The sequence below is a fragment of the Haematobia irritans genome, chromosome 4 (genome assembly GCF_050003625.1).
Source record: "Haematobia irritans isolate KBUSLIRL chromosome 4, ASM5000362v1, whole genome shotgun sequence".
NCBI classification, from domain to species: Eukaryota; Metazoa; Arthropoda; class Insecta; order Diptera; family Muscidae; genus Haematobia; species Haematobia irritans.
The window spans coordinates 37,702,945-37,728,476 of NC_134400.1; the positions used below are offsets into that span (position 1 = coordinate 37,702,945).

At 33.9% G+C, this 25,532-nt stretch overlaps 3 protein-coding genes across 3 annotated transcripts; 2 read left to right on the forward strand and 1 right to left on the reverse strand.

Moving 5' to 3' along the window:
- The first annotated feature begins 628 nt into the window (after positions 1–628).
- Alp9 (Alkaline phosphatase 9) lies at positions 629–2,406 on the forward strand. Its single transcript, XM_075305223.1, has one exon. The coding sequence runs from the start codon at positions 680–682 to the stop codon at positions 2,267–2,269; it is 1,590 nt and encodes a 529-aa protein (XP_075161338.1). The 5' UTR covers positions 629–679; the 3' UTR covers positions 2,270–2,406.
- A 6,443-nt stretch (positions 2,407–8,849) lies between these two features.
- Positions 8,850–9,595, reverse strand: LOC142236694 (uncharacterized). Its single transcript, XM_075307930.1, has 2 exons — positions 9,463–9,595; positions 8,850–9,394 (listed from the first exon to the last, which is right to left on the reverse strand). The coding sequence occupies exons 1-2, from the start codon at positions 9,494–9,496 to the stop codon at positions 8,931–8,933; spliced, it is 498 nt and encodes a 165-aa protein (XP_075164045.1). The 5' UTR covers positions 9,497–9,595; the 3' UTR covers positions 8,850–8,930.
- Positions 9,596–22,422: 12,827 nt separating this feature from the next.
- On the forward strand, positions 22,423–23,571 carry LOC142235253 (uncharacterized). The gene is made up of 2 exons (XM_075306506.1): positions 22,423–22,491; positions 22,565–23,571. Exons 1-2 carry the CDS (start codon positions 22,458–22,460, stop codon positions 23,476–23,478), a joined length of 948 nt encoding a protein of 315 aa, XP_075162621.1. The 5' UTR covers positions 22,423–22,457; the 3' UTR covers positions 23,479–23,571.
- The last annotated feature ends 1,961 nt before the right edge of the window (positions 23,572–25,532 follow it).

Below are 25,532 nucleotides of genomic sequence, written 5' to 3' on the forward strand. Positions count from 1 at the left end.
TATCGCATAGCCACTTTCCAAAGGGACATAGCACGCCTTATCCAAAATTGCCCTAAAAAGGAGACTGCTGGCCACAAAACACTCCGTATCTCAATCCGTTGGACTTTTTGGGCCTGGATCATTTTGGGGAGTAAGGTGGGCCGTAAAAATACCACAGTTTCGATTATTTTAAAATGGCGCTCCATTGGTATTGGGGCAAAGTACTGCAGAGCCACTTTTGTGCTTATAAAGAAGGTTCAACCTTCACAATGCTCACCAAAAACTACGAACCTCAATTCGGTGGACTTTTGCTCAATTCGATTGTGGATGACAGTTTTTAATAGAACTTTGTACGTGATTTTTTGTGGAAGGTTTAAGATTAGGCCTGGCCAAAATTTTAGTCCATATATGTTCTCTAGATTCTTTTCTCGCCTCTTCGTTATTTATGTACCCTCCCAATTCTTGGAAATCTCCAGACCTGGCTAAACTTTATGAGTGCGTCTAATAAATGACTGTCAAGATAATGACTTATAATAGGTGTCACGTATTTATTGGAATGGACATTAATTGACATTTAAATAACAATCACAAGGTTTATATGAAATTCAATGACTATGGAAAAACTACTTAAAATCGAGAACCTTAAGACATCTGGTATCAGTTGAAATTTAGCATTATAATAGTAAAGAACTTTGCCATCATGAATCCATCCATGGGTCGACTAATACTTCTATATGGATTCTTATGTTTGGTCCTCGAAGGATGCCTGGCTGAAGAATCTACAAACCTCGAAGATTTGCAGGAGTTGCTTATGCATCCCAAACTTGAGGATGATAGTAAAGGCGCTAGAGTATTACAACGGCCTGGAGAGGATACCAATGAGTTTTGGTTAAATTTGGGTAAGGATTTCATACGCCAACAACAAATGCGATCCAGGAATCTACAAAAGGCAAAGAATGTTATTATGTTTTTGGGTGATGGCATGGGTCTAACTACCCTAGTTGCTGCACGAAGTTACATTGAAGCTGAGCACACTAAATTGTCCTTTGAAGAGTTTCCCTATACGGGACTCTCCAAGACCTATTGTGTGGATAAAATAGTTCCCGATTCGGCAACAACGGCTACAGCCTATTTGTGTGGTGTGAAAGCAAATTATGGAACAATTGGAGTAAATGCCAAAATTGCCCGAGATGATTGTGAGGCCATGAAAACTACTGAGAATCATGTGTATTCCATAGCCAAGTGGGCCATGGATGAGGGTAAATCCGCAGGTTTGGTAACCACAACAAGAGTTACTCATGCCTCACCAGCGGGAGTTTATGCACATACGGCCGATAGAAATTGGGAAACTAATGCCGATATAGAGGAATTCTGTGGTAAAGATCATGGCCTTGAGGACATAGCCCATCAGTTGGTCCATGGAGAGGTGGGATCCCAGCTAAAGGTAATGATGGGTGGAGGCAAAAGTACTTTCTTGGATAAGAACTCTTATGATCAAGGTTGGCGCACTGATAATCGTAATTTAATTGAGGAATACCTAGAGAAGTCATCCGGTAATGTCCTCGTGGAGACTCTTGAGGAATTGGAGAATTTGGATTTAGAGAAGACGGATCGCCTACTTGGTCTATTTAGTGATAGCCATATGGACTATCATTTGGATGCTGTGGCCAATGATCAAAATACCCAACCTACCCTGGAGCATATGACCAAAAAGGCCATTGAGTTTATGGAGAAGAAGGCCGGTGATCAAGGTTATTTCCTCTTCATAGAGGGTGGTAAAATCGATTTGGGTCATCATGCCAACAAGGCCCGTTTGGCTTTGGATGAAACCAAAGAATTTTCCCAGGCCATAGCATTGGCCCGAGAGATGACCAGTGTGGAAGACACTCTAATTGTGGTAACCTCGGATCATTCGCATACCTTTAGTGTAGCTGGCTATCAAAATCGCGGTACGGATATTTTCAGTTTGAAAACTTCTAGTTCGGATGGTCTGCCCTATTCACCCCTTAGTTATGCCAATGGTGAAAGTTATTCCCAATATTTTAATGTGACCAAAAGTAAACGTGTCGATCCCAATTTGGTCTTACACAATGATGCCCATGATGTATTCCCTGCCACTGTACCCCTGTCTTCGGAAACTCATGGCGGTGAAGATGTAGCCGTTTTTGCTTCAGGCCCTTGGGCCCATCTCTTCACTGGGGTCTATGAGCAGCATACAATTCCCCATATTATGGCCTATGCCGCTTGCATTGGAGATGGCCTAAAGGCGTGTGATATCTTATCTCAATAACTGATCGATATACGTCGAAATGGATTTAAAATTTCGAAAATTATTTCTATTCAATTGGAAGGCTCCTCTGTACCTGTCAACTTAAAGTTTTTAATTGAGATTAAGCGAAATAAAGATAAGACTGTGATTACACTTGATGAGGGTGTTTTTCAAATAGATTGCTTTGTCACGCTAAAAAAAAACACAAATAGTGGGTGGAGGGAAGAGTTTCCCATTGATTGGTGTGATTTTGTGGACTTGGTCGCTTGGTAGGCGTCACGCCATTATCTTAATCAGATATTAGCAATAACCCTAGTACAAATGAATGATAGGAACTAAACTACATGTTAATGGATAAATGGAAATTCCATAATTTTAAGAAAAGTCCAAGAGTACAGGGTGACTGATGTGCAACTAAGTAAAGCGCTATATTTTTTCATTTGTATACCCTGCTTCACACTGTGTACGAGGGTACTAAAAGTAAGTGCATATGTTTGCAACACACGGAGGGTGACGAAATTTTCTATAGAAATATAATATTGACAAAATTGTCTACAAAAATAAATTGTTGACAAAATCTTCTGTAGAAATAAAGATTTTACAAAATTTACTATGGAAATTTTCTATAAAAATAAAATTTTTATAAAATTTTCTATAGAAGTAAAGTTTCGATACAATTTTCTATAGGAATAAAATTTTGACAAAATTTTCTATAGAAATAAAATTTTGACAAAAATTTCTATAGAATAAAATTTTGACAAAATTTTCAATGACAATAAATTTGGACAAAATTTTCTATAGAAATAAAGTTTTGAAAAAAAAAAAATCTATAGAAATAAAAAAGTTGACAATTTTTTTTTTTGAGTATTTCGGAAAAGGCCGGCTATCATAAACCTTTTTTTGGAAGGTTCAAGTGTGATTCACTTTGGGTTTAGTGAACTGCCTAAATTTATTCTGATAAATGGTTGATAGGTTTACTGCAAGTAGATGCTGATGAGGAATGTGATAATTCCGAAACGTGCGTCCATCCAACCATCTTGCAGTCTATAGGGCTTTGCCCAAATAAATTTGACAAACATTCTTTTTCTTTTCCTCTGTTGGTTAAGCTACACTTGTAGTTTAGTCAATGCATGGTTTTAAGCTGAAATCAAAAACAACAAGATAATTGAAGAATAAACCAACAATAACAAAACAAAACGAAATAAAATTTTAAGAACATTTTCCATAGAAATAAAAAAGTTAAAAACAAGTATATACGGCCGTAAGTTCGGCCAGGCCGAATCTTATGTACCCTCCACCATGGATTGCGTAGAAACTTCTACGAAAGACTGTCGTCCACAATCGAATTACTTGGGTTGTGGTGTCTTAAAACTTCTTAACATCGTTTTCTAAATTTTGAGTTAGTCCATACGTGGTATATATTAGACAAAAAGGTATGTATAGATAAATCTACAAATAATTTCGAATCGATATGGACTTTTGCACGGTACGTAGAGAGCCAGAATTGAAATATGGGGGTCGCTTATATGTGGGCTATATACAATTATGAACTTGATATGGACCAATTTTTGCGTGATTGTAGATCGATTTGTCTGAGGGCTATATCTAACTATAGACCGGTATGGACCTAGTTAGGCATGGTTGTTAACGGCCATATACCAATACAATATACCAAATTTCAACTGACTCGGATGAAATTTGCTCCTTCAAGTGGCTCCATAACCAAATCTCGGGATCGGTTTATATGGGGGCTATATATGATTATGGAGTGATATGGACCACTTTTGGCATGGTTGTTAAATATTATATGCGACCACCACGTACCAAATTTCAACCAGATCGGATGAATTTTGCTCCAACAAAAGGCACCGGAGGTCAAATCTGGAGACCGGTTTGTATGGGGGCTATATATAATTATGGATTGATATGAACCAATTCCTGCATGGTCGTTGGATACCATATACTAACACCACGTACCAAATTTCAACTGAATCAGATGAATTTTGGTCTTCCAAGAGGCTCCGCAAGCCAAATCGGGGAATCGGTTTATTTGGGGGCTATATATAATTATTGACCGTTGTGGACCAATTTTTGCATAGTTGTTAGAGACCATATACCAGCACCATGTACCAAATTTCAGCCGGATCGGATGAAATTTGCTTCTCTTAGAGGCTCCGCAAGCCAAATCGGGGGATCGGTTTATATGGGGGCCATTAGCGTAGCTAGACAATGTTTCTAGGGGGGGCTATAGCCCCCCTAGCTAAAAATGTACAGACTGAACTTATAGGTTCAATTAATGTTTTATTTCATAAAATTGAAAAAAAAATTAGACATCAAAATAACTCGACAATTAATTTATAATAAAGCAACTAAAAGTAGTTCGACACTTTTCCCAGCAAAAAAATTGTGAGTTGTTCTAAAGGCACAACTTTAAAAGTGCTTCCAAAAATGTCCTCAATTATTTTAACTACACAGAAAGTTTTTTTACTTCATTTTTTCATATTTTAATGTGTAATTTTTTGTTTTCTTTTTTTTTTTTTCAAATAGATTAAAAAAGAGTACGAATAAGTAAATTGGTACAAATTATTCAAATTTTGCCACAAAACTGCTAAATTCATTATAGAAAAATCGATAATTTTGGAAATTGTTCGAGGAAAAACGTTTCAAACAAGCGTCAGAATGCATTAAAAATCATAAAAAAAAATATAAAAATTATTTATTTGGGAAAATATCACAAAATTTTTTAATTCACTTTCAAAACACTGAATTCGGATCTCACCTTAAGAAGTGATGCAAATTCATTGCAGCGGCTGTTGAAACGGTGGACATTTGTCCTATGACAAGCTCATATTACATTCATTGCTTCTCCGCCAATTTTTCACCACTTCTAGACCCAAAAAGAACATTTTCACTACTTTTTTGGCAACGTTTTTTCGCAGCATTATTAAGATATTAATTTATGAAAGAATAGTTTTAATATCAATTACTATTTTTTTAATTAAATTGACTAAACTAAATCAATCATAAGTTCAACCACAGCTTTATTTCATAAATATCTGACTTCAAACATTGCCATCGGCAACTGCTACCACAACCCAAGTAATTCGATTGTTCATGAAAATCTTTAGCGGAACTTTGTGCGATTGTACATACTTGTTTAATTTATATAAAAATTAAAAAAACTATTGACATTTATTGAAAAATGTAAAATCATAAATAGAGTTTCAAATTCTGGGGGGGCTACAATTTTTCTGGGGGGTCTAAGCCCCCTCCCCAGAGGCCTTCCTACGCTTATGATGGGGGCTATATATAATTATGAATCGATGTGGACCAATTTTTGCATGGTTGGTAGAGATCATATGCTGACACCATGTAGCAAATTTCAAACGGATCGGATGGAATTTGCCTCTCTTAGAGGCTCCGCAAACCAAATTTGGGGATCGGTTTATATGGGGGCTATATATAATTATGGACCGATGTGGACCAATTTTTCCGTAGTTGTTAGAGACCATATACCAACACCTTGTACCAAATTTCAGCCGGATCGGATGAAATTTGCTGCTCTTAGAGGCTCCGCACGCCGAATCTGGGGATCGGTTTATATGGGGGCTATATATAATTATGGACCGATGTGGACCAATTTTTGCATGGTTGTTGGAGACCGTATACTAACACCATGTACCAAATTTCAGCCAGATCGGATGAAATGTGCTTCTCTTAGAGGGTGTGCAAGCCACATTTGGGGGTCCGTTTATATGAGGGCTATACGTAAAAGTGGAACGATATGGCCCATTTGTAATACCATTCGACCTACATCAATAACAACTACTTGTGCCAAGTTTCCAGTCGATAGCTTGTTTCGTTCGGAAGTTACCGTGATTTCAACAGACGGACGGACGGACATGCTCAGATCGACTCAGAATTTCACCACGACCCAGAATTTATATACTTTATGGGGTCTTAAAGCAATATTTCGATGTGTTTCAAACGGAATGACAAAGTTAATATACCCCACATCCTATGGTGGAGGGTATAATATGGGAAACATTTCAATCTGAAGCAATTTTAAGGAAACTTCGCAAAAGTTTATTTATGATTTATCGCTCGTTATATATGTATTAGAAGTTTAGGAAAATTAGAGTCGGTTTTACAACTTTTCGACTAAACAGTGGCAATTTATAAGGTAAATGTTGGTATTTCGACCATTTTTGTCGAAATCAGAAAAACATATATATGGGAGCTATATCTAAATCTGAACCGATGTCAACCAAATTTGGCACGCATAGCTACAATGCTAATTCTACTCCCTGTGCAAAATTTCAACTAAATCGGAGTAAAAAATTGGCCTCTGTGGTCATATGAGTGTAAATCGGGCGAAAGATATATATGGGAGCTATATATAAATCTGAACCGATTTCAATCAAATTTGGCACGCATAGCTACAATGCTAAATCTACTCCCTGTGCAAAATTTCAACCAAATTGGGCCAAAACTCTGGCTATTAGAACAATATTAGTCCATATCGGGCGAAAGATATATACGGGAGATATATCTAAATCTGAACCGATTTGCACACTTGACTATACGACTAAGTGTTATGTTTGTACAAAATTTCAAGCAAATCGTTATAAAACTCTGGCTGCTGGGTCCATATTAGTGCATATCGGGCGAGAGGTATATATGGGAGCTATATCTACATCTGAACCGATTTCTTCCAAAATCAATAGGGTTCTATTCTGACCCAAATTAGGAACATGTGCCAAATTTAAAGGCGATTGGACTTAAACTGCGACCTAGACTTTGATCACAAAAATGTGTTCACAGACAGACGGACGGACGGACAGACGGACATGGTTATATCGACTCAGGGACCCACCCTGAGCATTATTGCCAAAGACACCATGTATCTATCTCGTCTCCTTCTGGGTGTTAGAAACATATGCACTAACTTATAATACCCTGTTCCACAGTGTGGCGCAGGGTATAAAAATTCTATAGAAATATACGTTTGACAAAGTTTTCTATAAAAATAAAATTTTGACAAAATTTTCTATGGAAATAAAATTTTTGACAAGATATTCTATAGAAATAAAATTTTGGCAAAATTTTCTATAGACATCAAATTTTAACAAAATTTTCTATAGAAATAACATTTTGATAAAATTTCTACAAAATTTTCTATAGTAATAAAATTTTGATAAAATTTTTACAAAATTTTGTATAGAAAGAAAATTTTGTCAAACATGGTTATATCGACTCAGGGACCCACCCTGAGCATTATTGCCAAAGACACCATGTGTCTATCTCGTCTCCTTCTGGGTGTTACAAACATATGCACTAACTTATAATACCCTATTCCACAGTGTGGCGCAGGGTATAAAAATTCTATAGAAATATACGTTTGACAAAGTTTTCTATAAAAATAAAATTTTGACAACATTTTCTATGGAAATAACATTTTGGCAAAATTTTCTATAGAAATAATTTTCCATGAAAATAGATGTGGACAAATAAATTTTATTTCTATAAAAAATTTTGTCAAAATTTTATTTCAATAGAAAATGTTGTCAAAATTTTATTTCTCCATTTGTTTTGTTTTGTTATTGTTGGGTTTGTTCTTTAAGCATTGTTGTTGTCTTTTATTGCAGCTTAAAACCATACATTGACTAAACTACCAGTGTAGCTTAACCAACAGAGGAAAAAAAATTTTATTTCTATAGAAGATTTTGTCAAAATTTTATTTCTATAAAAAATTTTGTCTAAAATATATTTCTATAGAAGATTTTTTTATAGATTTTTTTATAGAAAATTTTGCCAAAATTTTATTTTTATAGAAAATTTTGCCAAAATTTTATTTTTATAGAAAATTTTGTTAAAACTTTATTTCTACAGAAATTTTTCTCAAAGTTTTGTTTCTATAGAAAATGTTCTCAAATTTTGTCAAAATTTGTTTTCTATAGAATAGTTTGTCAAAATCTTAAAGCTGTAGGAAATTTTGTAAAAATTTTATTTCTATAGAAAAATTTGCCAAAATTTTATTTCTATAGAAAATTTGGCAAAATTTTATTTCTATAGAAAAATTGGCAAAATTTAATTTCTATAGGAAATTTTGACAACATTTTATTTCTATAGAAAATTTTGACAAAATTTTATTTCTATAGAAAATTTTGACAAAATTTTATTTCTATACAAAATTTTGTACAAATTTTATCAAAATTTTATTACTATAGAAAATTTTGTAGAAATTTTATCAAAATGTTATTTCTATAGAAAATTTTGTTAAAATTTGATGTCTATAGAAATTTTTTTTTAAAATTTGATGTCTATAGAAAATTTTGTTAACATTTTATTTCTATAGAAAATTTTGTTAAAATTTTATTTCTATTGAGAATTTTAGTACCTCTTAGTTGATGAGGAATGTTTAGCAAAATCTAACAAAAATATCAAGAATGCTACCAATCTACGTGACAGTAAAAAATCTACCATTGTTGGTAGAATTCTACCAACTCGGGCAACGGTTTAGGAATTATAGCAACCTAAAATTGGTTTCAATACATATCGACATTGTAGGGGTCGTGAAATTGGTGCTCAAACATGGGTATACAAATTTTAATTTTTTTTTTTATTATTTTAATTTATTTAATGGAATTTCCAGATTACCGCCATTGTCAAAAAGTTTTACTCATCCAACATAAACCACATCTCTGGGGTCCTCTTCATCGTCATCCAATGATCTTTTGAACTCTTCGACTAATGATCTCAATGCCGGAGTGGGTTGTAACTTACGAACTGGGGCTAATTGACCATTTTCCGTCACCATGTAAATTGTATTGGGCTCATATAATGCTTCGATATCGACATCACGAGATCTGGGTAAATTTGGTTGGCAGATATTACAAACACCAGGATTTCCGGGAGGACCAGGAGGTCCAGTGGGTCCCCTATTGGGGGCAGGTTCACCACGAGGACCAGTATCGCCTTTGGGTCCAGGTGGTCCAGGAGGACCTTGGGGTCCTTGTACACCCTGATAACCTTGATATCCCTGATCTCCTTTTTCTCCTTGGATACCTGGAGGTCCTGGGGGGCCATCGGGTCCTGGCTCACAAACACAAGATTTGAGGACAGCTTGAGCAGAAGAGCTCAAGGCTATAGGAGAGCAAAAAAAAAATATAAAACTTTTCTTTTTTACCAGAGATAAAGATATCAAAAAATACCTAAGATTATTAAGCAGGAATTTAAAATCAGCATTTTTCTTCCTAAGAATTTAAAATTTATTGTGCACAATTCTATTTAAGTTTTCCACTCAATTCTGGGAATATACGTAACAACTCCAACGAAATCAAAAGATGAACTGTCTTTTCTAATGAAATTCTAGCAGTTTTTATACTTGGAGATTTTGGAAATCTTAAATTTCCATTATAACGGAAATATAAAATTAAAATTTTTAATATTCTTTGGTGAAACTAAAGAAAAAAGAAAAAAATCCACGATTCCCTATTTGAGTTTCCAATTTGTTTAGAATTTCCCTCAAATAAGTTTTAATGCTCTTTTTTCAAAAAATAAAACAATATCGTTATAAATCCATACACTCCCAAACAAAATTTACAATCTTTATTGTTCTATAGCAGAGCCTCAATTTTAATGGGGCCCTAAGCGATGTTAAGCTGCTGTTTATTGCATGGCTTTTGAGACTCTTTTTTGTCATCTCCCATGAGTTTCGATGTTCAATAAATGGATGGAGTCCAGTTTCAATTGAATTGCTTTTAGATCTATTGTGGTATTCGATCATAGATTTCTTGAAATGTTGGACTTTGATTTTATTAGGGTTCGGGAAGTTTGTTACTTAGACAATTTTTATTGGCGGCTTATTTTCCAATTTAAGACAATTTTCATTGAAACCGATATCAATCAAAAGAAAACTCAGAGTTAAAAAAAATAGTATTGAAAGCACATAGGCTGGGCAATATTATTTCAATGATTTTTTCCATGATGAAAAATGAAATTCATAATAAGACTATCTATCATTCGTTTCGTAACCACGGTTACCATAGCTGGTAGAATTCTAAAAAAAATGGTAGATTTTCTATACAAATAAAATTTTGACAAAGTCTTCTATAGAAATAAAATGTTGACTTATTTTCTTTAGAAGTAAATATGTTGACAAAATTTTCTATAGAACAAAAATTTACGAAATATTCCATAGAAATTAAATTTTGACAAATTTTTCTACAAAAAAAAAAAATGGCCGACAGCATTTTCTATAGAAGTAAAAAATTTTGACAAAATTTTCTATAGAAATAAAAAATGGACAAAATTTTCTATAGAAATAAAAAATGGAAAAATTTTTCCATAGAAATAACATTTGGACAAAAGTTTCTATAGAAATAAAATTTTAAAAAAACATTCTATAGAAATAAAATTTTGACAAAATTTTCTATAGAAATAACATTTGGACAAAAGTTTATATAGAAATAAAATTTTAACAAAACTTTCTATAGAAATAAAATTTTGACAAAATTTTCTTTAGAAATAAAATTTTGACAAAAGTTTCTATAGAAATAAAATTTTGACAAAATTTTCTTTAGAAATAAAATTTTGACAACATTTTCTAAAGAAATAAAATTTTGACAAAATTTTCTATAGAAATAAAATTTTGACAAAATTTTCGATAGAAATAACATTTTGACAAAATTTTCTTTAGAAATAAAATTTTGACAAAAGTTTCTATAGAAATAAAATTTTGACAACATTTTCTATAGAAATAAAATTTTGACAAAATTTTCTATAGAAATAAAATTTTGACAAAACTTTCTATAGAAATAAAATTTTGACAAAATTTTCTTTAGAAATAAAATTTTTTCTATAGAAAAAAAAAATTGACACGAATTTTTCTAGAAATAAACAAGTATATACAGCCGTAAGTTCGGCCAGGCTGAATCTTATGTACCCTCCACCATGGATTGCGTAGAAACTTCTGCGAAAGAATGTCACCCACAATCGAATTACTTGGATTGTGGTATCTAAAAATTTCTTAAAATCGTTTTCTAAATTGTGAGTTAAGCCATACGTGGTATATATTAGACAACAAATTTATGTATGTTATAGGTAAGTCTAAAAATAATTACGAATCGATATGGACTTTTTGCACGATACGTAGAGAGAATTGAAATATGGGGGTCGCTTATGTGGGAGCTATATACAATTATGAACTTAATATGGACCAATTTTTGTGTGATTAAAGATCGATTTGTCTGAGGGCTATATCTAACTATAGACCGGTATGGACCTAGTTAGGCATGGTTGTTAACGGCCATATACCAATACAATATACCAATTTTCAACTGACTCGGATGAAATTTGCTCCTTTAAGTGGCTCCATAACCAAATCTCGGGATCGGTTTATATGGCGGCTATATATAATTATGGACCAATTTTTGCATGGTTGTTAGAGACCATATACCAACACCATGTACCAAATTTCAGCCGGATGGGATGACATTTTCTTCTCTTAGAGGCTCCGCAAGCCAAATCTGGGGATCGGTTTATATGGGGGCTGTATATAATTATTGACCGATGGGGACCAATTTTTGCATGGTTGTTAGAGACCATGTACCAAATTTGAGCCTGATCGGATGAAATTTGCTTCTCTTAGAGGATTCGCAAGCCAAATTTGGGGGTCCGTTTATATGGGGGCTATACGTAAAAGTGGACCGATATGGCCCATTTGCAATACCATCTGACCTACATCAATAACAACCACTTCTGCCAAGTTTCAAGTCTATAGCTTGTTTCGTTCGGAAGTTAGCGTGATTTCAACAGACGGACGGACGGGCGGACATGCTCAGATCGACTCAGAATTTCACCACGACCCAGAATATATATACTTTACGGGGTCTCAGAGCAATATTTCCATATGTTACAAAAGGAATGACAAAGTTATTATACCCCCCATCCTATGGTGGAGGGTATAATAAGACACATTTTTCTCTAGAAATAAAATTGTGACAAAATTTTCTAACGAAATGAAATTTCGACAAAATTTTCTATAGAAGAAATATTTTAACAAAATTTTCAATAGAACTAAAATTTTAACAAAATTTTCTATAGAAATAAAATTTGCTATAGAAATAAAATTTTGGCAAATTTTTTCTACAAAAATAAAATTTTTGAAAAAAATTTCTATAGAAATAAAATTGTGACAAAATTTCCTATAGAAATAAAAATTTTGACAAAATTTTCGATAGAAATAAAATTTAGACAAAATTTTCTATAGAAATAAAAAAGTTGACAAATTTGTATAGAGATAAAGTTTTGAAAAAATTTTCTTAATAAAATAAAATTTTGAGAAATGCAATTGTGTCAAAATTTTCCATAGAAATAAAATTTTGACAAAATTTTCTATAGAATAAAATTGTGTTAAAATTTCAACAGAAAAAATCCTTTTTGTAAAATTTTTTCTATAGATAACATTTAGACAAAATTTTCTCTAGAAAAAAAATTCAGACAAATTTTGCTCTAAAACTAAAAATTTCAGAAAATTTTCTATAGAACTAAAATGTTTATCAAATAGAAAATTGTTATTTTTATACCCTCCACCATAGGATGGGGGTATATTAACTTTGTCATTCCGTTTGTAGCACATCGAAATATTGCTCTAAGACCCCATAAAGTATATATATTCTGGGTCGTGGTGAAATTCTGAGTCGATCTGAGCATGTCCGTCCGTCCGTCCGTCTGTTGAAATCACGCTAACTTCGGAACGAAACAAGCTATCGACTTCAAACTTGGCACAAGTAGTTGTCATTGATGTAGGTCGAATGGTATTGCAAATGGGCCATATCGGTCCACTTTTACGTATAGCCCCTATATAAACGGACTACCAGATTTGACTTGCGGAGCCTATAAGAGCAACATATTTCATCCGATCCGGCTGAAATTTGGGACATGGTGTAAGTACATGGTCTCTTACAACCATGCAAAAATTGGTCCATATCGGTCCATAATTACATATAGCCTCCATATAAACCGATCCCCAGATTTGACCTACGGAGCTTCTTAGAGGAGTAAACTTCATCCGATCCGGTTGAAATTTGGTAAATGGTATTAGTATATGGTCTCTAATAACCATGAAAAAATTGGTCCATATCGGTCCATAATTGTATATAGCCCCCATATAAACCGATCCTCAGATTTGGTTTTCGGATCTTCTAGGAGAAGCAAATTTCATCCGATCCGGCTGAAATTTGGGACATGGTGCAAGTATATGATCTCTAAAAACCATGCAAAAATTGGTCCATGGTGGTCCATAATTATATATAGCCATATTAACCATATAAACCGATCCCCAGATTTGACCTCCGGAGCCTCTTGCAAGAGCAAAATTCATCCGATCCGGTTGAAATTTGCAACGTGGTGTTAATATATGGCCGCTAATAACTAATTCAAAATTGGTCCATATCGGTCTATAGTTATATATAGCCGATCCCCAATCACACAAAAATTGGTCCATATCGGTTCATAATCATGGTTTCCACTCGAGCCAAAAATAATCTACCAAAATTTTATTTTTATAGAAAATTTTGTCAAAATGTTATTTCTCTAGACAATTTTGTTAAAATTTTATTTCTATAGAAAATTTTGTCAAAATTTTATTTCTATAAAAAATGTTTTCCAAATTTTACCTCTATAGAAAATGTTGTCAAACTTTTATTTTGCCAACATTTAATTTCTATAGAAACTTTAAACTTAATTATATACGTATTTAATCGGCCTTTTTATACCCTCCACCATAGTATGGGGGTATATTAACTTTGTCATTCCGTTTGTAACACATCGAAATATTGCTCTAAGACCCCATAAAGTATATATATTCTGGGTCGTGGTGAAATTCTGAGTCGATCTAAGCATGTCCGTCCGTCCGTCCGTCTGTCCGTCTGTCCGTCTCTGCGGCTGCACTGAAAAAACAGTGAACCCTTTTCCATTGCAAAATGAACTAAACTGTAGTAATATTGACCATGATTTAGCCCTTAAGATTTTTTTCAACTTGTCTAGTTTATAATTTTCTTAAATTTTAGTTCATCTATAACATTGTAGTTTAGTTCATTTTTACAACACCATAAGATTTATATACCCCTACCAAGTTAAAAAGTCAGTATTATTTTGGTTTACTTGCTTATTTTGTGGGAAACCCGATAATAAAAATTGGTTAACAGTCTCTTTAAAATGTCGACGACTAAACTATTTTTAAATCAATCATTCCATAATCATACAGATCATTACAATCATACAGAGAAATTAAATAATTAAAGGAACAAAAAACCGTTTTACTATTATGAAAATTTTCATACATTAAAATTAAACTTTCTTTAAGCAAAAGTACTTTATTATAAAAACTTATGATGAAAGTTCTTAATACTATGTTTTTTGTGAATAAAAATTATGACCACGCGGAACAAGAAAGTAGTTCATTTGAACTCGCTGTTTGGACATTTTGACTTATCCGTTTTTTATTCATCGTAGGTAAATTTTTCACATATCTTGCTGGAAAAAATGGAAACAAAAATGAAAATTGTTAAAAATTAACACCATGTAATGAAATATAATTTTTAATTCTTCATTTTAGCTTGTAACTTACCATATTTGGGGCATTTTATCAAATGGTGTAAAGAATTCATCTTTTCTTTGGAAAACGTATCTCATAAAATTTGTACCTGAAACAATTAGGGAAATAATCAAGTATTCTAAATAAACTCATAAAACTGTGTTGTTATCGATGTGAAGGATATAATAAAATAAATATTCTAGTTGAAAGAAAGCCAAAGTTTTAATATAAAACTTACCAATTCTCTATTAGATTGTACGCTGAGGGGAAATATAAAAAGTTGTCCAAAGTTATTTGGGTTACTCTGAAATTAAATATTAAATAAAGTTATTAAATAAGTTTTCAAAAAATCTAATGAAAAAAAATAATAATATGCATTAAAAACCAAATATTCTTGATAACCCTAGACAGTCATCATTCGTCAAAATGACGACACGTAATTTCATTTTCGATTTAAAATTCATTTTAGTCTATTGGGAAATGGTGAATTTAAGTTATACTAATTCGACCGTTTTATGAATTTTTGGTTTATACTACTTAAAACCAAATTGAATAAGAAAATAAACTCAAGTTTGGTTCACTTTTTCGCTCACGATGGAAATTTTATCGTCTTGAAATGAGCCGTAGTCAAAATGACGAAGGCTGATGTTAATGTACAAAAAATAAGGATGACTGTCCAGGGCTAAAAAAAGTTAAAGAATCCTTACCAATTCACTATTAAATTACAGGCAAAGGAGTACTAAAAAATTTCCAAATTTTTAAGGGGTTATTCTGAAATTAAATATTTATTTTTTACATTAAAAATATAACATTGGTTTCCAAAAAATTTGAAAAAAGTAAATATTCTAGTTAAAGAAAGCCAATTTTTAGCAAAACTTACCAATTCTCTATTTTTGAAATTTATTTGTATCCATCTGGAGTTGCTCTGAAATTAAATATTGCTTTTACAACAAAGAAAAACATTAAACTGGTTTCCAAAAAAATTAATTAACAAATAATAATATAAATAAAAAATATTCTTTTTAAAAGAAAGCCATATTAAAACAAGTAAGGAAAGTCTAAAGTCGGGCGGGGCCGACTATATTATACCCTGCACCACTTGGTAGATCTAAATTTTCGATACCATATCACATCCGTCAAATGTGTTGGGGCTATATATAAAGGTTTGTCCCAAATACATACATATAAATATCACTCGATTTGGACAGAATTTGATAGACTTCTACAAAATCTATAGACTCAAAATTTAAGTTGGCTAATGCACTAGGGTGGAACACAATTTTAGTAAAAAAATATGGGAAACAATTAAATCTGAAGCAATTTTAAGGAAACTTCGCAAAAGTTTATTTATGATTTATCGCTCGATATATATGTATTAGAAGTTTAGGAAAATTATAGTCATTTTGACAACTTTTAGACAAAGCAGTGGCGATTTTACAAGGAAAATGTTGGTCGAAATCAGAAAAACATATATATGGGAGCTAAATCTAAATCTGAACCGATGTCAACCAAATTTGGCACGCGCAGCTACAATGCTAATTCTACTCCCTGTGCAAAATTTCAACTAAATCGGAGTTAAAAATTGGCCTCTGTGGTCATATGAGTGTAACTCGGGCGAAAGCTATGTATGGGAGATATATCTAAATCTAAACCGATTTCAACCAAATTTGGCACGTATAGCTACAATGCTAATTCTACTCCCTGTGCAAAATTTCAACTAAATCGGAGTGAAAAATTGGCCTCTGTGGTCATATGAATGTAAATCGGGCGAAAGCTATATATGGGAGCTATATCTAAATCTGAACCGATTTCAACCAAATTTGGCACGCATAGCTACAATGATAATTATACTCCCTGTGCAAAATTTCAACTAAATCGGAGCAAAAACTTGGCCTCTGTGGTCATTTGAGTGTAAATCGGGCGAAAGCTATATATGGGAGCTATATCTAAATCTGAACCGATTTCAACCAAATTTGGCACCCATAGCTATAATGATAATTCTACTCCCTGTGCAAAATTTCAACTAAATCGGAGCAAAAACTTGGCCTCTGTGGTCATTTGAGTGTAAATCGGGCGAAAGCTATATATGGGAGCTATATCTAAATCTGAACCGATTTCAACCAAATTTGGCACGCATAGCTACAATGATAATTATACTCCCTGTGCAAAATTTCAACTAAATCGGAGCAAAAACTTGGCCTCTGTGGGCAAATGAGTGTAAATCGGGCGAAAGCTATATATGGGCGCTATATCTAAATCTGAACCGATTTGGCTGATATTTTGCAAGTTTTTCGAGACTGATAAAATATTCGGATGTACGGAATTTGAGGAAGATCGGTTGATATACACGCCAATTATGACCAGATCGGTGAAAAATATATATGGCAGCTATATCTAAATCTGAACCGATTTTTTCCAAAATCAATAGGGATCGTCTTTGAGCCGAAACAGGACCCTATACCAAATTCTAGGACAATCGGACTAAAACTGCGAGCTGTACTTTGCACACAAAAATACATCAACAGACAGACAGACGGACAGACGGACAGACGGACAGACAGACAGACAGACAGACAGACAGACAGACGGACATAGCTAAATCGACTCAGAATTTAATTCTAAGACGATCGGTATACTAAACGATGGGTCTCAGACTTTTCCTTCTTGGCGTTACATACAAATGCACAAACTTATTATACCCTGTACCACAGTAGTGGTGAAGGGTATAAAAATATTCTTTTTAAAAGAAAGCCATATTAAAAAAATACTTACCAATTTATGACTAAACTGTACGCTGAGATATAACAAAAATTTTCCAAATTCATCTGGAATTGAATATTAGTTTTTTACATTGAATAATGAAAATTTCAATACACCTTCAATTTCAACATATTTTACTAAATATTCTTAATAACTTTTTTCTAAACTACCGATAAAATATTAATAACTTTCATTTAAAAGGTTTAATAAACAAACACCAACATATGTCTCAAAAATCCAAAATATTCCATGCCTTTATATTCCCTTGTTGCATACCTGATTAAAAGATGCAACAACCCACGCCAACGCCAACTGTACAACTGAAGCATGCCAAACAAAACCAAGCAAAGCCAAAACATCCCTACAACAACAAAAACACATGTGCCTTTATTGAAAACAACACCTCAACCAGCCAAAAACCATCAACGAATAACAAACACACACAAACCACTAAAGGAACAAAAATAAAAACAACCCCACGCTCATGTATACACAACAAAACTCAAGTAACATCATCTCTACATTAATCACATTCCACTATGCCGATAAAGATCTTTGTACTATGCATTAGTTCATCGCATCTGCTGACAATTTACTCTAAGAATAATATTCGTAAAGACACACCAGTTTATGAACAATGAAACGTTTAACTTAAAATTTGCAAAATTTTCATGAAATGTTATCTACCATTTTTGACGAAAATGTCTATAAATTTAATTACATGTGAACTAAAAATATTTCATTGGGTAATTTTTTACCAACAATTATTAACTATAGTAATTGTCAGTAAGAAATTGCTATCCACTTTCAAGTTCATTTTTCGTAAAAAAATATTTTCTCATACAAAAATATCGTATAGTAAATTGCACTTATTATTTACAAAATACTTTACATTTCACAAGTAGTTTTATAGCATGACAAACGAATTTTTAACTACCAGTTAAGAAATTTTTTAAGGAAATTTCCATCGTATTTTGTGGGCCATGAACTAAACGATTGCTACTTAGAATTTGTAAAATTTCCTTCCGACTAGTTAATTTTCGTTGAAGATGCGAAAAATGAACTAAAATTCTGGAAAATTCTTGTAATAAATTATTGTAAAAATTTTCTTAAATTTACGAGACACTTTTTTTTCTGTGTGTCCGTCCGTCTGTGGAAATCACGCTAACTTCCGAACGAAACTAGCTATCGACTTGAAACTTGGCACAAGTAGTTGTTATTGATGTAGGTCGGATGGTATTGAAAATAGGCCATATCGGCCCACGTTTACGTATAGCCCCCATATAAACCGATCCCCAAATTTGGCTTGCGGAGCCTTCCGGAGCAGCAAAATTCATCCGATCCGGTTGAAATTTGGTACGTGGTCTAAGTATACTGTCTCTAACAACCATGCCAAAATTGGTCCATATCGGTCCATAATTATATATAGCCCCCATATAAACCGATCCCCAGATTTGACCTCCGGAGCCTCTTGGAGGGGCAAAATTCATCCGATCCGGTTGAAATTTGGTACCTGATGTTAGTATACGGTCTCTAACAACCATGCCAAAATTGGTCCATATCGGTCCATAATTATATATAGCTCCCATATAAACCGATCCACAGATTTGACCTCCGGAGCCTCTTGGAGGGGTAAAATTATCCGATCCGTTTGAAATTGGGTACCTGATGTTAGTATACGGTATCTAACAAGCATGCAAAAATTGGTCCATATCGGTCCATAATTATATATAGCTCCCATATAAACCGATCCCCAGATTTGAACTCTGGAGCCTCTTGGATGAGCAAAATTCATCCGATCCAATTGAAATTTAGTACGTGGTGTTAGTATATGGTCTCTAACAACCATGCAAAAATTGGTCCATATCGGTCCATAACTATATATAGCTCCCATATAAACCGATCCCCAGATTTGACCTCCGGAGCCTCTTGGAGGAGCAAAAGTCATCCGATGCGGTTGAAATTTGGTACATTTCGTTAGTATATGGCCTCTAACAGCCATGTAAAAATTGTCAAATTTTATTACTATAGAAAGTTTTGTCAAAATTTCATTTCTATAGAAAGTTTTGTAAAAAGTTTATTTCTATAGCAATGTTTGTCAACATTTTATTTCCATTGAAAATTTTGTCAAAATTTTATTTCTATAGAAAATTTTGTAAAAAAATTATTTCTGTAGAAAATTTTGTCAACATTTTATTTCTATAGACAATTTTGTCAACATTTTATTTCTATAGAAAATTTTGTCAACATTTTATTTTTATAGAAAATTTTGTCAAATTGTTATTGCTATAGAAAATTTTGTCAACATTTTACTTCCATAGAAAATTTTGTCAACATTTTATTTCTATAGAAAATTTTGTCAAGTTTTTATTTCTATAGAAAATTTTGTCAAAATTTTATTTCTATAGAAAATTTTGTTAAACTGAATTATATACGTATTTAATCGGCCTTTTTTTGTTTAATATATACCCCTTATGGACTAACTTACAATTTAGAAGACAGTGTTAAAAAGTTTTACGATACCTTGCCATCGGCAAGTGTTATCGCAACCCAAGTAATTCGATTGTGGATGACAGCCTTTAGTAGAAGTTCCTACGCAATCCATGGTGGAGGGTACATAAGATTCGGCCTGGCCGAACTTACGGCCGTATATACTTGTTTAGTTTAATATATACCATGTATGGACTAGTGTTGGGAAAGTAACGAGTATTTGATTACAAGTACTCGTTACTGACTAATTTTTTGAGTACTCGTTACTAGTAAGTGAGTACTCAATATCTTCAATATCATTTTATTTCTTCTTCTGGCGGGAGCAAGTTTGCGGATTGGAAACAAAATCATTGGGTTTTGGGAAAGTGTTAATTAAAGTTTTGGAAAATCGGTTTTCCCTATTAAAATTATGAGAAAAAACAAAATTTGGCTTCACCTCAAAGAAAGTAACATATTGCAGAAAGGGGAAAATGTAACTTATTTCTTGTAAGGGATTGCATTTGCCACTTGGGAAGAGCAATTGTAATAATGAAAAATTTTCATTAGTTTAAGTTGGGTATTAAGTTAATGTCGTTGACATCAAAACTATTTTTTATAGAAAGTGCCAAACTTATTCAAAAATCCTTAAAACATTTCAACATTGGCTCTCATCGTAAAAATGAAATTGGTGGATATTTGTTTCTAACGAGACCTGTATATCTAAAACTTTATTAAACTTGACTAAAAGTGGAACATAGAATCCGCTTTTCTAAACTTTAAAAACAAGAAAATGTCTTTTTTTAATTTCTATTAAAGTAACGAGTACTCAATTCAAAAGTATCGAGTAGTAACGAGTAGTCAAAAGTAATCAAAATTTCCAACACTAGTATGGACTATGTGGTATATATTACAGTGTTAGGAAGTTTTAATATATCTTGCCATCGGCAAATGTTACCGCAACCCAAGTAATTCGATTGTGGATGACAGTCTTCAGTAGAAGTATCTACTCAATTCATGGTGGCTTCGGCCTGGCCGAACTTACGACCGTATATACTTCTTCGGAACTATCACATTCCTCATATAAAGTGGTAGTTAATCTTCAATTTTTAACAACAAAGACTCTATATGGACTTTACAGCGGTATGCAAATTTCCAAAATTTGTGTCCTAAATTTAATAAAAATGAAACAAAGATTATAAAATCTATTTTAATTCAAATTTAATTATTTTAAAGAAAGTTGTCCTTAATTGTTTGTAAATTGCGCATGCTTAAATTTAAGTTGTGTAGTTTTAATATCACGTAAATATTTTTTCAGTGTGTTTAAGGGAAGCTAATATTTTAGGGCCCAATAAATAGATCATAAATAGCTTTTTGTAAAGATATTAAAAATAAAAATCAATTCATTCACATTTTCTATTCATTCATACTTAAGAAAATTTTTATAGCATTTCCCTTGTAAAAGTATTAACATAGGATTAGTTTGAATACTAATTCTAATGCCAAGAATTTAGTACATTAGGTATATTACTCATTTGTACTCATAAAATACTCATAAATTACTCATGACTACAAATGACACTCATTGGTCATTGTATATGAGTATACATGGGCTTGTGGGGTTACTTGCAAATTTGATGATAAAATACTTATGAAACTTGGATACATGCATATGTTTCATTTTGAATTTGTCATATTTACCTTAAAGAGGGAATCACCCAGTGAGGTCAAGGTCACATAAAACTAACATAAACTTAAAAAAACGTCAAGCTAAGTGCTTGATTCTATGAGTAAGTGAGAAGGTATTTGCAGACATAGATCCAATCCCAACCTCCCACATATTTTTTGACGCACTCAATATTTTATGAGGGCCAAGGGTCCAGTACAGTATCATTATAGTTGGGGAGTAAATACAAAAATGTTATAAATCACAAAAATATGTTAATGTGCAGCTAAAAATAATCAACGTGTTTGGGAAAATGACAAAAAGAGTTTAGACTTTCAAAAGAAATGCTGGAGGGGATTCTTCTAAGTCTCTATGGGCATGAGCCATAAAATAAAACAAAGGCCTAACTCTTTAAATTTTCCTAACGGATTTTATTTTTTTTTTTTGTATTTTGATAAATCTAAACCAGATTAAATCGTAAAGCATTGTTGGAGATAGGTTTTCATCAAAAGAATGCTTGTGGCCCATAAAATGTCCAAACAATGATAATAGTCCAAAAAGAGAACTAACTCATTTTCCCCCCCAGAGGAAAACCAGTTGTGGCCCTTTTGGCTGGGAGACGTAACGAAAAGAAAACAAAGTTCATATAAATAGTTTGTCAGCCATCGATCAGTGTTTAGTATTTATATGAATTTGGAAAGAGGAACAACCAAGAAATGAAAGTGATTTTCCAGCTAACAACTCTTTTGGGTAAGATTTTGTTGGGTTTTGATTTTTGTTTTGAGGAAAGTGGCTAACATTTTTTGTTTTAATTTCGTTTTAGGAGTTTTCATATATTCTTCTTATGGCGGTAGTACAAGTTGCGGCTGTGCCCCTGGCTATCGTGGCTATGCCGGACCCATGGGTGTACCCGGTATGAAAGGTGAACGTGGAGATTTGGGCAATGTAGGACCGCCAGGAGAACCTGGAAAACAAGGCTTGGAGGGTCCCAAAGGTCCTATCGGAGATCAAGGACCACCTGGAGAAGAATCGCCCTATTGGTCTTATACACCAGGCTATCCAGGACCTCCTGGACCCCCTGGAGGATGTACATGTCCGGGCTATAATAATGGATGGCCTTTTAGGCCAAGTGGCTTTGAGTTTCAACAACCGCAAGTGAATTACGCAGTCAAGCCAGGAGGCTATTATTTCAGTGACAATACCGGTCATCTAAACTTTGTGGGTAACAAAAATCCCGAAGAATTTCTTCTGCAAAGGACCACTACAACTACAACTAGCACAACTCCTCCACCCCAAAGGGGTCCTCCAATGCCCACAGGCCTTTATATGTTGGGTTCCAATGGGGTGCTTGTGCCCTTTACCAATACCCAGGCATTTGATTTATTTGCCAAGATAGCGGCCAGAAAATCTGCCATAACACCACCACCCACCACATCAACCACTACTACCACCACATCAACTACTACCACTACTACGCGACCACCCAATACTCTTAGAAACAATGAGAAACTCTATATTTTAGGACCCAAAGGCAGCCTAATTCCCCTGGAAGCTTTGGGCCTTAAACCACCAGCCCAATTTATTGGTCAACCAGCCAAATTGACAAGCAGCTATAATCAATGGTTACGTGGTATGTTAATGGGTGAATTATTACCAGAATATGATGATGATAAGAAACCTACATTAACGGAGACTAGCGACGAAGACGAAGATGACCCAGAGAGACGAAAAGAATGAATTTACTGAGATGAGACATTTTTCTTTGGTTTTTTTTTTTTTTTTTGAATAAAGTAAAATGAATGACATGGGCATTTGAAAATCAAAGTGAAAGTGTTGTGTTTTTGTTTTTCGAGATTTAAAGCAAGTTTTGGATCATAAAGAAAATTAGGAATGGTGGATAAGTTGGCCCCCATTTAAGGTATGTTAATGAGGAAATTTAAAACCTTACACACTAGGGCTAATTCGAATATGGTTTGGTTTATTGATCATCAAACATGGGCCATAAGTTTGGTGAAAATATTTAAGCTAAAGTAGGGATTCCAAAGTCGAAAAACTTTGTCTAAATAAATGTCCATATTTATATCTTGCGCCACACTGTGGAGGCGCAGGAGGGTATAATTATACCCTCCACCATAGGATGGGGGGTTTATTAACTTTGTCATTCCGTTTGTAACACATCGATATATTGCTCTAAGACCCCATAAAGTATATATTCTGGGTCGTGGTGAAATTCTGAATCGATCTAAGCATGTCCGTCCGTCCGTCTGCTGAAATCACGCTAACATCTGAACGAAACAAGCTATCGACTTGAAACTTGGCACAAGTAGTTGTTATTGATACAGGTCGGATGGTATTGCAAATGGGCCGTATCGGTCCACTTTTACGTATAGCCACCATATAAACGGACCCCCAAATTTGGCTTGCGAATCCTCTAAGAGAAGCAAATTTCATCCGATCCGGCTGAAATTTGGTACATGGTGTACATATATGGTCTCTAACAACCATGCAAAAATTGGTCCACATCGTTCCATAATTATATCTAGCCCCCATAACATACAAGCCGATCACCAGATTTGGCTTTCGGAGCCTCTTACAGAAGCAAATGTCACCAGATCCGGTTGAAATTTGGTAGGTAGTGTTAGTATATGGGTTCTAACAATCATGCAAAAATTGGTTCATATCGGTCCATAATTATATATAGCTCCCATATAAACCGATCCCCAGATTTGACCACCGGAGCCCCTTGGAGGAGAAAAATTCATCCGATCTGTTTGAAATTTGGTACATATTGTTATACCCTCCACCATATGATGGAGGGTATATTAACTTTGTCATTCCGTTTGTAACACATCGAAATATTGCTCTAAGACCCCATAAAGTATATATATTCTGGTTCGTGGTGAAATTCTGAGTCGATCTAAGCATGTCCGTCCGTCCGTCTGTTGAAATCACGCTAATTTCCGAACGAAACAAGCTATTGACTTGAAACTTGGCACGAGTAGTTGTTATTGATGTAGGTTGGACGGTGTTGCAAATGGGCCATATCGGTTCACTTTTACGTATAGCCCCCATATAGACCGATCCCCAGATTTGGCTTGCGGAGCCTCTTACAGAAGCAAATTTCGGCAGATCCGGTTGAAATTTGGTAGTTAGTGTTAGTATATGGGTTCTAACAATCATGCAAAAATTGGTTCATATCGGTCCATAATTATATATAGCCCCCATATAAACCGATCCCCAGATTTGACCACCGGAGCCCCTTGGAGGAGCAAAACTCATCCAATCCGGTTGAAATTTGGTACGTATTGTTAGTATATGGTCTTTAAGAACCATGCAAAAATTAGTCCATAGCGGTCCATAACTATGTATAGTCCCCATATAAACCGATCCCCAGATTTGACCTCCGGAGTCTCTTGGAGGAGCAAAACTCATCCAATCCGGTTGACATTTGGTACGTGTTGTTAGTATATGGTCTTTAAGAACCATGCAAAAATTAGTCCATATCGGTCCATAATCATATATAGCCCCCTTATATACCAATCTCCAGATTTGGGTGTGCAGCCTCATGGAGGAGCCGACCCGATCCACTTGATATACGGTACGTGATGTTAGTATAGGGTCTCTAACAATCATGCAAAAATTGGTCTATATCGGCCTATAATTAAATATAGCCGTCATATAAACCAACTACCCCCCCCCCCCCCCCACACTCACCATAATCAGGTATTTAATCTTCGTTTTTTGTCTGACATGTACTCCATAAGGAGCCGACCCGATCCACTTGATATACG